Source organism: Schistocerca piceifrons, chromosome 4 (assembly GCF_021461385.2).
Source record: "Schistocerca piceifrons isolate TAMUIC-IGC-003096 chromosome 4, iqSchPice1.1, whole genome shotgun sequence".
Classification (NCBI taxonomy): Eukaryota; Metazoa; Arthropoda; class Insecta; order Orthoptera; family Acrididae; genus Schistocerca; species Schistocerca piceifrons.
In genome coordinates this window covers 638,088,935-638,101,383 of record NC_060141.1, presented here as the reverse complement: position 1 = coordinate 638,101,383, position 12,449 = coordinate 638,088,935, and the positions used below count along the sequence as shown (strand labels likewise).

Sequence of the window (12,449 nt, the reverse complement as noted above, 5' to 3'; positions counted from 1 at the left end):
GACTCATGCTTTGGATGAGGACACTGACTCTGCTGGTGGTCAAAATTAAAACTTCACCGTTTTCCCATTCATTCATTATGTAACAATGATCAAACTAGTGGCTTCATAATATAAAAATTACATTCCTTGAAGATGGATTATGGAACGCAAAGGCAGTGATGGAAACACCTGCAGATATCAATGGAATGATCAAATGGTTCAAATGGCTCTGAGCACTATGGGACTTAACATCTGTGGTCATCAGTCCCTTAGAACTTAGAACTAGTTAAATCTAACTAACCTAAGGACATCACACACATCCATGCCCGAGGCAGGATTCGAACCTGCGACCGTAGCAGTCCCGCGGTTCCGGACTGAGCGCCTAGAACCTCTAGACCACCGCGGCCGGCAATAATCGAATGATCGAAGAATCGAGATGTAAGTAATCTTGTTTGACTGTGATCAACGTCAATCGAGAAACAGAAAACACTGTTGGACTCAAAGTATACTGCGAAATGCCCTTTCAAAACTCAGCGTATTAAAATATCATCTGAATCCAACTACTTCGTATGTTGAAATATAAAAAGACCTATCATGGAGGAATGCAGACTGGCTTCATAAGGACATCATGTCAATGTCAACCAGTGGATGGTCTGTTTGAACTGCCCTTACCTACTTATGGTGGTATGTTTCTTCAGAATTCCTTACTTGTCTAGTGCACGATACCTCTGCAGTATCTTTTGTTCGCGGTAATCTAACACGAAAAATTCCGTTCTTTATTCAAGGACACTTTTCGGTTTCCAGGCTAAAATATAAAGAATAGCAATGCCTGATGAAGTTTTTCCGTCCTAGTGCTGTGAAGCGATAGCGGTACTATTGCTGTATTGTCACAACCAGAAATTCGTATCGTCGTGATTATTATGGAATTATGGCGTCTTTTTCGCTTGATTTCCCTGTTTCTATCCCCTTACAGAGCGACATTTGTCTACATTTCGCGAAATTACTTCATTATGTGAACACTGTAGATGCCAGTAACGCTATTTCCACATTCTTTGCGCTCAAGATGTTTAATTTATGAAATAAAAAGTGTTGGATGTTCTCAGATATTGATGTACTCGCAGTTCAAACATTAAAATTGCTTGTACTCGAGTTTCATAAAATTTAACTTCTTTCCCTGGCCCTTCATATAGCTGTGCTGAGGACACTGCAGCTTTGGAAAGCTCACGCGTCAGTATGTGTCCACATTAGTCACAAACGCGGCTGTGCCTTTGTTCATGCGGAAACCTGCCGTTGCTCCATTAATTTCTAGCTACAACATAACAGGTTCTGCATCCCGTCTGCTGCAGTTAAATGCGCCGGCAGGATGGCTTGCAGCGTACTGATGGCCGTTGTTGAAGTGGCAAGCCAGCCAAGGCTAGATGCCCCGGTTTTTGTCATGCAAAACGAAGCACACGAGAAAGACAGGCCGCGGCTGGCAGCAAGTAACTATTTCAGACGCATTTAATAATTCGGGACTGCAGGTTAAACGCACGCAAATTCTCGATAGCACAAGACAAAATGAGGACCTGTAGTGGGTACCTTCTCAATTAAATATTGATTTCCCGAGCGTCCGGCACGGAGCCGAGCGTTCGCGAAGTGTGGCGGACAAACCGACTAGTGTGACGTCACAAGTTCGTTACACAGGCCGTAAATCTTGTTGGCCTCGCATGAGAAAAGGTGACGTCACAGAAACCGCAGTGACGTCACTGATGCCGTGGAGCGCAACCTGGACATGATTTGACGGCACGAACTTTTCAGGGACCCCTTAACAACGACAGTGAGGAAACTGCTGCCTCAGCCTCTCCTCGCATTAAGACACGCCAATGACGAATAAAGCGCTTCTGTTTTTGCGCATCTACCAACAATGAGTGCGGACGATCAGTAACTCCTGCACTGCTGAATCCCGAGTCGTCGGACTACCGGACGAACGGGTGCTCTGTAAATCGGATGTTGGCGCTGACTGGAATTCATCAGTTGATCGCAGAACAGAACGGCGACGACTGTTACTGCTAAGAAAGTCGATACCAGAAGGATCTTGAATTATAGCTGGTGCTGATGCCGTTACTTCGTGAGCTTTGGGAATTTTTAGCACATCGCCCATGTTTGAATAATAATAATGGCTCTAAGCACTATGGGACTTAACATCTGAGGTCATCAGTCCCCTAGACTTAGAACTACTTAAACCTAAGTAACCTAAGGACATCACACACATCCATGCCCGAAGCAGGATTCGAACCTGCGACCCCAGCAGCAGTGCGGTTCCGGACTGAAGCGCCTAGAACCGCTCGGTCACAAAGGCCGGCTGCTCCTGTTTGAATCAAATGAGTCTAAGGTCTTCGCACAAACTTCTCTATCAGAAGCGAGACATATAACAACATAGAATTAACGGCTCCACACACGATGCACCGCATTGTTTGCCGGAAAAACCACACTAGCGAGCTAAGCTTAGCAAGTCAGCAACTGATGGTGCATAGCGCTGCCTAGGATCCTTAACATTTTGATTAAATTTGAACATAGATGCAATTACGTGCGTTTGGTGATTGTAATAGTCGATCAGCAAACCATAAACAGCAGAGAAGCTGAGAATAGGTGTAGTTTTCGCATCACTTGGTACAGTGTATTACTGGAAGACGGTAAGAGCGCTCTCTGACGTCCTGAGTCAGTTATTTTATTTGCCTTTGCCTCGCCGAAGTAAGCGAATGGCGGAGGGGGAGGTGAAGAAGCTGCAGCTGCAGACTGTTATTGGTTTTGAGTAGCTGTAACAGCAGTTTCTGTTGTCGGTGCTGGAATTCCCACTGCTTTTCGTGTGCTGCTGCTGTGGCTGCAGTAGTTGATGTTGCTGGCATCCCACAGTGTTTCTTGCTGTTGCTGAAGCTGTTGCGGCTGTTGCAGCAGTTAACTGCTGCAGCCAAAACTTTATAAATTCGGGACCCAGTGGGATAGCTGCACGGCACTCAAGCCTTCATCGCCACTGTTCTGTCCTGCTCTACGTAGTTGGAGCACAGTTTATGATCACTCACACTTGACCGATTAAACAAACAGGCTGTTACTGAGTGCAATGACAAAGGGGTTCACGGCTAGCCAAAAACAAAGTCCAGAGTGTAGCAAAGTCGACATAAACAGTTAAAGGAGCAATTAGAATCCAAAACATAATAAGGGCAACGTCAAACAGTCTACTAATCAATGGCGCGTATCTAAATCTTCAGTGTTCTAGTGACATTGACGCAAGTGTGTGGCCGCGGCATTCTCAGGCACTCTCGCGTCAATGGCCGACTCCACGTGACACGTTTTCGGCTGTGGCAGCGCCTCGCGCAAAGCAACCTCAGGCCGGAGCATTATAACTAGACCACGGATTTTTAGGTCGTAAGAAAGTGTGTTTTAGGCACCTAAAATAGGCTCCTTCAATAGTTCATTTGGGCTGTATAAAACCTAAAATAGGCTCTAATAAAAATGATGCAGGTAAAATAAAAATAAATTAAAATACACAATGTTGACAGTATGAAGATCTTATCAGTCATTAAAACAAGGAGAATGAATATTTACACAGTTACAGAGCACAGCAATCTACAACATTAATGTTGAACATAACTCCAAATATTTTTGAGTTCCTGCAAGATAAAGATCTCCGTAAAAAAGATGTGGCAATGGTTTAATTAATACATTTGTAGTTTCACATACTCTGACCATAGTTGGCTTCACAATAAATAACCAAAATCTTTTCTAGGTTTTCTAGTGAAAAACTGTGGCGCTTGCCAGTCAGAATCAATTTATACGCTGAAAAAGAACGTTCTACATCAACAGATGTGACAGGGGCGTACTTCATTTTCGGCACATGTTGGACAGGAATGCTGCAGTCAGGAGTGCTGGATATTTCACCAAGTATGTCGGCAGCTGCACGCAACTCCTTCAGGCCAGTGTTCTTCTGCAAAACCGTTTGCATTTTTGCCCATACTTTTTCCCCTACTTCACCTGGCGCTTCATTAATTTTCATTTTGACTTCTTCAAGCAAAGAAACATTATCGTACATAGATCTCCCTGAGCCTTCTAATTGTGAAATTATTCTTGCCGTAAATGTGTAGTGGGCCCTAATGTAAGATAAGTCCCGTTTTAAAGAAGAATCTTTGAGTAACTCCATTGCTGCAGTTACGGGTGCAGCATCCTCCGGTATATTTTCAACCACCATCTGGACAGCTGAGAGATGCGTACTATAGTATTCTGCTGCTATCAGCCACGTGCCCCAGCGGGTGACAACAGGCTCTGGCGGCAATGGGACTTCTGGAAGCTGTTCTTTGAATGCCTGTATTCTTGATGGTGCCTTAACAAAAATTTTCTTCACCATAGATATTACTTTATTTACTTTAGGAAATTGTAGCCTTACTTGCTCTCCTATGTGGTTGATCCCATGCACTACCAAGTTACGTGCAGCATCAATGGGTAGAATACTTTTAATAGTTGAAACGCTGCTGTCATATATGCAGCAGCATCAGTGACGGCCAGAAGCAACTTATTCTCATCCACTCCGTTTGGGTATAGCACCTTAAGCCCATTGTTCACAAACTGTGCTATTGTTTGTTGGTTAATTTTTGCAAGCTGTTTTGAGTAAATCAAATGAGCCCTGGATGGAGCATCTGGATCTAGCTTGCCAATAATCAGGTTTACAATGTAACGGCCAAGACTATCAGTAGTTTCATCCACAGAAATCCATATACAAGATTCTCCAACGTCTTCTAGGATTCTGTGCTATACAGCATTGTAAGCTGAATCCACATAATTCTTACATAAAGTTGACTCTGCAGGAATATACTGATGGCAGTACTTCTCAAGAAAATCTCTGAAAATAGGGTTTTCTAGTTTCCGAAAGGGGATGTTTGCTGCCACATGTGCATGACACAAATCACTGCAGAACTTGTTTTTTCGGTGGATTCACCAGATTTATTGGTTAAAAGAGTTTGCTTTAATTTTGATTTTCGTTCAACATTAGCTTTATGTGCGATTCCATCTGAATGCTGAGTTAAATGAGATTTCTTAACCCTCGAAACCTAATACGAGAGAAAGGGAAATGCCGTTTAGATGGTTCAAATGGCTCTGAGCACTATGGGACTCAACAGCTATGGTCATCAGTCCCCTAGAGCTTAGAATTACTTAAACCTAACTAACCTAAGGACATCACACAACACCCAGTCATCACGATGCAGAGAAAATCCCTGACCCCGCCGGGAATCGAACCCGGGAACCCGGGCGCGGGAGGCGGTGCCGTTTAGAATCGCATATAAAGAGTATTTCGTATTACTAAAGGATAGCGATAGAAAAGAATCCTAAGTGACAGGAAAATAAGAAATCTAAGAAAAACATCAACTAACCTCCTTGTTGCATGCTTGGCAGAAAATAATTTTCCCATCTGTTGTATAATGCGGAAAATCTTGCAGCCACTGCCTTATATGAGTAGACTTTGAACTAGCTGTTTTCGGCATGGCGTAGTTATCTCACACAGAAACTAGAATTTATTTTGCACTTAGAACATCAGTAACACTTAACACGTCGATCGCTACACAATGTACTGATTTGTTTTCGCTGGGAAAAAGTGAACGATGACCTGTTTTTTTCCCTTCTACTGCGGTGCATGGGAACGGTAGGGGATGTACCGTACTCGTTGCTGGGCATATGGCACCTGACAAATGGCCGCCCCTTCTGAACAAGCGAATGGAATCTACCGGTGCTTCAGATGAAAACATCTCACTACTGGCAAATTATTTTTCGAACCGGAAAATTCACGTATAATACCTTTTACGAAACAGAGTAATTTGATAGGACTGCCTGTAGACAGCAGCGAGAAAATGCGTGAAGGGCAGTAATTTAGCTACAAAGGGCGCCTACGATTAACATTGTGATTTTTTAATCCGTGCTCAGCTTAAGGCCTATGAAACCGTTTCTTGGCGAAAATACACATCTGGCCAGAATCCTACGAACTAAATATTTTCAAATATAACATTTAGTACTCCCACGTTCGATTCTAATGTGTAACTCAAATCTTTGACCGGTTCCCATTCGCTCACCGCGCGTGCTTGGAGGGATGACCATTCAACCGTGCCGAGTGCTGTTGGTAGTAAGGCAAGCAAAGGAATTGTAAACAGCCTCTAACGACCTTCGCCTTCGACGAGACGTAAAGCCCTAAGTTTACTTCCTTTTTCTAATCTTTGAAAACACAAGAACTCTATGTCAGATTAACGAAATAGGTACTTTTTAGGATTTTGATGCCGAAATAGGCAAAATTAGGCGTCAACGTCGAAATACGCAATTTTAGGTCCTATAGAACTAACGGTATTCAGTTTAGTTAGTCATGAAACGCGTAAGTACCAAGTTATATGCAAATTGGAGCTTAGGAAAAAAATAGGTTTTTACCTAAAGATCCGTGATCTATTTTTTACATATGAATAATAAAACACCTATAAAGAGTATTTGGTATTAACAGGGATAGCGATATAAAAAAATTAAAAAAGACCGAAGTGTTAGGCAAATACGAAGCATGAGCGCATATCAACTAGCCACCTTGCTGCACGCTGGGCAGAAAATATTTTTTTCCATCTGTCGTATTGTGTGGAAAAACTTGGAGCCACTGTCTTATATGATGAAGTAGGCGCTTTTTAGGATATTAAAGCCGAAATAGGCACTAACGTCGAAATAGGCTTTTTTAGGTCCTATAGGATTAACGCTATTAAGTGTAAATAGTCATGAAATGCATAAGTACAAATTTTTATGCAAATAGGAACTCAGGAACAAAATAGATTTTTATCTAAAATCCGCGTTCTAATTATAACACAGTCAATTTTGTCGTGTAATTAAGCAGCATGCAGAGAAATATGTAAATCCTTGGACTCAGTATGTTAGAAAAAAAATGGCTCTGAGCACTATGGGACTCAACTGCTGAGGTCATTAGTCCCCTAGAACTTAGAACTAGTTAAACCTGACTAACCTAAGGACAGCACAAATATCCATGCCCGAGGCAGGATTCGAACCTGCGACCGTAGCGGTCTTGCGGTTCCAGACTGCAGCGCCTTTAACCGCACGGCCACTTCGGCCGGCTCAGTATGTTAGAGTGGATGGAATTATTACGTTGTTCTTTTATTTATATGAAAAAGGAGGCCCTCTTAGAGTGCTTCTTGCTACATACCCTTTCTTCTATCTCTATGTACGTAAGAAAGCCGCTTTGGTTAGCTGCGAATAATAATAGCAATACCGCGTTAAAATGAGTTATGTTATTGAACATGTACCTCAACCATCACTAAGTATATGTATATACTTATTTTTATTTTTCGGCAGCTTAATTCCACTGGGAAGCGAGTCTGTTGATGCGACAATTACGTGCTATCACACGAATGTTTGCATTCTTTCTATTAGAACCTGCAGTCTAAATTATTTTATGCCTGAAGTCCGGTTATTCTTGCTTTACACTGCGACGTATGTGTAGCATTGTACTGCATGTCAACGTAGTCCGCCATCACCCAACAAATCGCTCTCCTACAGTGATATCTGCGCCTGGTTTCATCATAAAAGGAAATTCAACAAGTAACAAATCGCAGATTCAGGTTCAATGTTGATTTTTGTTTGAATTCAATTCTAACTGCAAACTAAGCGTGATCATTTTTGCTACCACAGTAGGCTATCTCATATGTCCCACCTCTGAACAGTTACCATGGTGAGGTAAAATGCAATCTAACAACCATTTTCTTTCTGATCTCTTTCTGTGGTAAAATCGAAGTGTGTAGCCTGAATATTTCTGACCTGCCCTCCAATCAAGATTCAAGGCTGGTGGAGAATCCGAATCACCGTCCACTACAGCATAAAAAGTGATTCATATGAGAAGACCACCTGTCGCCTTTAGGCGGACTTCCAGTTTCGGTACTGATGTGCAGATTCCACCGTTCGCCGCCGAGGAACTGCAGTCAGCACGGGTTGCATGAACCAGGCGCCTGCTGCAGATGCCCAAACGCAGCAACGTTCGCTGAACGGTCGTTATGGAGACACCGTTGGTAGCCCCTTGATTCAACTGTGCGGCCAGCTACTCAACAGTTGCTCGCCTATTTGCCCGTACACATTTCCGCAGCCGTCCTTCACCGCTGTCATCTATGGCCTGTGGTGCACCACAGTTACCTCGGCGCCGGTTTTGGAAGCGCCATTTTGCCATGCACGGTATACTTCAACCACAGTGGCACGCGAACAATTTACAAACTTAGCTGCTTCCGAAATGTTTCCACCCTTGGCCCGAAAGCCAATGATTGTGGACGTCAGATAAATCGCTCCGTTTTCGCCTTACGACAACGACTGTACTGTTTTCCAAGTCCCCCGACAGTTTTTATACCGTCCACTATTAGTGCTGCCATCTGCCGTCTGTGTGTGGTTACTGCACGTTGACGTTGAACATGGAGGCGGTCACGTTAATGTGGCAGGACTGTGTATCTGGCCCGTATAAAGGTGACACCAATGCGCCGATCACTACCGAAAAAAGAAAAAAACGGCAGCGTTTTCAGAATAGGCAGCGTACGCTCGTCCTCTCGTGTTGTCTTCCTTCCCGTTCCTCTCCCCCCCCCCCCCCTTTCCAGCCCCCAGTGCAAATCACTGCTCACGGCCAAGGGCAAGGGGGCACGTGTCATAGGCGTCATGATCGCCCACTGTGCTACAAGAAATTGTGGATGATCACAAGCGGGCCGACCGGCCACAGAGCGCGTTCCAGCTGAGCAAAGGCGGTCATTCACTCACAGACTGTCCGCACGTGCTACCAACAACAAATCGGATACTATCCTTGAGTTTACAGGTAGAACTGGCAAAACCACAGGGAGTTGAGTGCGGCAACAGAAACGGACAGGCCCTACTGCAAGGGAACAATAAAAGAAACACTAGCCGTAGATGGGAACAACTTAAAGAAGCAGCAGTCCTGCCTTACACATGCTCGCACAGTTATAGATTGCAGACTGGTGTTCATAATCGCACTGCTAAGTGAGATACTGGTAATATGTAGCGCCTTCTTCTATTTATGTCGTGTAAATTATTGTTATTGCCACTTATGCTGAAGTGATGTGTTAAGCACAAAACTAAACAAATTATTATTACAATACAGTGGTTAAAATAAATGTTGCATATTCCGTTAGTGTCAATCATGGATATCACAGGAAACAAAACTGATTTTGTTCTGCCAAGTACAGACATAAGAAAAGAAAAACTAAGAAGATAGACACATATCAGCTTGATAAACACCAACAAAAAAGAAAAACAAAACCTCACAAAAGATTCCACTACAAACACTACCGTTTCTTTTCACTGTCACATTGTTCTTGGACCAATCGACCCTCCTCGTAATTGGAGAGACTTTGGAATGCAGTTTAGGCAAACTCCTTACCAAACTGTCCAGAGAAGCCTGTGGGATATTGACCCATTCCTATATATCGGCCTCTTTGATGCCCTGTAAGGTCTGTGGTGGGACAGGACGATTGCAAACCGCTCGTTTAACATGGCCCATGCATTCTCAATGCAGCTGAGATCTGGAGAATATGGAAGCCAATTCATTGAATATGGAAGCCTTTCCATCCAACTGGGTATATGCTCCTCTAGGGGAACGTTCACAAGACTGTGACGACTGGGGCGTGCGTAGTCATCCATCAGCGTGAATCACGCTCCAATGTGTAGCTCAAATGGGGCCACAATGCGTGGAAAGATGTCGTCCCGTTACTTTAACCAGTCATCCTCCAATGTGTTGGCACATGGGCTGTCTGCGGCCACACACGATTCCACACCAAAACATGACGGAATCGCCATTATAAGGGCGGCGGTCTGCTATACAGTTAGATTGTAAACGTTGTCCTCGTTGCCTCCACGCACGGGTATCAGTATTGTCAGCGCGCAGACCGAAACGGGTGTCAACAGAAAAGAGCGTGTACCCCACTGCTGCCTAGTACACAAAGAGTGACTTTGTGCCCATGATACACGAGTGCTTCACCGAAACCCATTTAGAGGAGGAGCTTGGAGGGGTCTTCTGGCACGCAATCCCAGCTCATGGATCTTATTTCGTATCGTCTTAGTTGACACCTACACTCCTATAGCTGTTTGTAACTGTCGCCGTAGACGCGTTGCGTTGTATTGAAGGTTTGTGCCTGCCGCTATACGCAGATATCGGTCCTGCACTCCTGTTGTTTTTCATCTGCGGCCACTTGAAGATCCTTAACTGAGGTCGCTAGAAACTTGTCCGACTGACTCATATGAAGATTTGCTGCAACATCCATCTGTCTCATTCTCTCCTCCGTTAGAGTGACTAAACGGTGCCTCTGACCGTACGTTATTGTTCTCCGAACCATCCCGAAGCAACACAGATCTCCTGATTACAAAAAAATGGTTCAAATGGCGACCGTAGCGGTCGCGCGGTTCCAGACTGAAGCGCCTAGAACCGCACGACCACTCCGGCCGGCCTCTTGATTACACGTAGCTGAAAGTACTACAATCTTTACAGGTGAAATGGTTACCATAGACTGCACATAATGCTCCCTCACGATAGAAACATGAACTGTTTCTGCTAGACTTGCATTACAAAACAAACCAATGTAGATATCGTAACACATTTCTGCATCGCAACGTTCGATATTAAAGTTTCAGAGAAGTGCGACATTTATTTTGACCACTGTATTAAAATGTTACTTGTTATGTTGTTTTTATTATTAAAATCTAAAGCAGCTAAGGTATGTTAAAAAGTGGGGTAACAAGATACTATATTAAGAGGGGGGGTGGGGGCAGCGGAAGAGAAAGTAAGAAACTGTGACACCCATTCCCGCCCTTCACAAGCACAAGCGAATGCTCATTCGCTTGTGTTTAGGTGTAAACAATGCTTATAACACTCGCCAAGCCCGGCTGAGTATTAAACTACTGTGTGTACTTGCCACCATCCTGCTGGATCTCAACGGATCCATGTTTCTGTGAGCCGCTCACCGCCTTGAGAATGCGCATCTTGCCGACTGACGACATGTACTCAATGCAGACAGTTCTGTTCGCGCTCCTTTATTCGCCACACGCCAACCTAGTGGTGGGGATGTGTTCCGTAGCGCTCGCTGATTTGCTCAGCACAAACAATACGGCACAGTACTTCCCCTGCCTTGCATGCAGCGTGAGTCAGCGCGGGCAACGGCAAGGCTGAAGAGTCGAAGCTGCAGAAACATGACGACGCAGTACTTCGATGACGTCACCGGAAAAAATACCAGTCACTCACTCAAAAGAGGACATAATTTGGAGTGTTGCAGATGGTGTACGACCGTGAGGCATTCACATGACCTTCAACAGCTGAAGTAAGTCGTGGCATTGAAGTGGTGCGTATGTGCCAGTCACCATCATCATCTTCATTTTGTGGAGTAAGCCGCACAACTTGTACCGGAAAAATCTCGTCCTGGGACGTCCGAAAGACACATCGCTGTCTAGTTCAAGGCGATTCTGGGCAGGCGGTTTTGCTGCATTCTTTCTAATTGGTTACACTAGTTGACTTTATAATTTTTAGTTTTTCTTCCCAAATCGCAGATCTGTACCTCCTATCTTGTTTCTGTGTTTCGTAGTTTGCTTTTAACTGCCCTGAGAAATTTCGTACCGCTGTTGCCTTATAAAGCTTCAGCATAGTCTCCTTTCTGTTTTTCGGAGTTCTGTAAATTGAGCCACACATTTTATATTATATTATATATTATTTATATTATACATATTCTTTTATTATATGTATAAAATTTACGAAGTATTGTTTCTATGTCACGATCTACCATTGGCGATATTTCACATCTAAGTTAGTTAAAGATTGATTCCCTCTCCAATATTTTGCCATTTTTCTCAATTTTGGATCATCTCGTTTTTTTTCATAACATGCCATTGCTTTTGATTTATGTGGAGAAATTTTCAGTCCATATTCTTCTGCTATATTTCTTAAGAGTATAGCCCCTTTATAAATTATCCTGTCACACAATAAGAACGTCTTTTCCTATTTGTGTTACCAGTCATGCAGCACAGGGAAACGGTTCGAATGGAATTTATGTCTCTTTTATCCGTTTGATAGCAAATGTTTGGTTACATGGCAACATTGAGGTGAGTATAATCTCAGATAGTTAAATGTTTTTATCTTTTACACCAGATTATGCAACTTTAAGCGTTCTGGAACCGGTCGTGTACAAAATAAGATATCGTGGATTAAGCAACTGTTGCGCTGTTTCTTCACTTCACAAAATTTTAAAAAATAACAACATCGTCTGTATATAAAATACCGCTCAGTCTATAACGAGGTGAAAGCATTGTACCACACTTGAAAATTTGTTTCCATCTTACTAGGAATTCGGCCATATAGTTGTTCAAATGCCGGTCATTCATATGGAATCGTTGCAGAAACATGAGTCGACGTAGAGGCGAGACATGCCTGTAAGCAC

At 43.5% G+C, this 12,449-nt stretch overlaps 1 protein-coding gene across 1 annotated transcript in view; it reads right to left on the bottom strand.

Moving 5' to 3' along the window:
- The window catches only part of LOC124795052 (peptidoglycan recognition protein 1-like), a 57,499-nt gene extending 46,411 nt beyond the window's left edge, over nt 1-11,088 (bottom strand). The window contains exon 1 of the mRNA XM_047258843.1: nt 10,938-11,088. Within this exon, the coding sequence (XP_047114799.1) occupies nt 10,938-11,022 (85 nt within the window). The 5' untranslated portion in view covers nt 11,023-11,088. The remainder of the gene's footprint in view (nt 1-10,937) is intronic.
- Nucleotides 11,089-12,449: the final 1,361 nt, after the last annotated feature.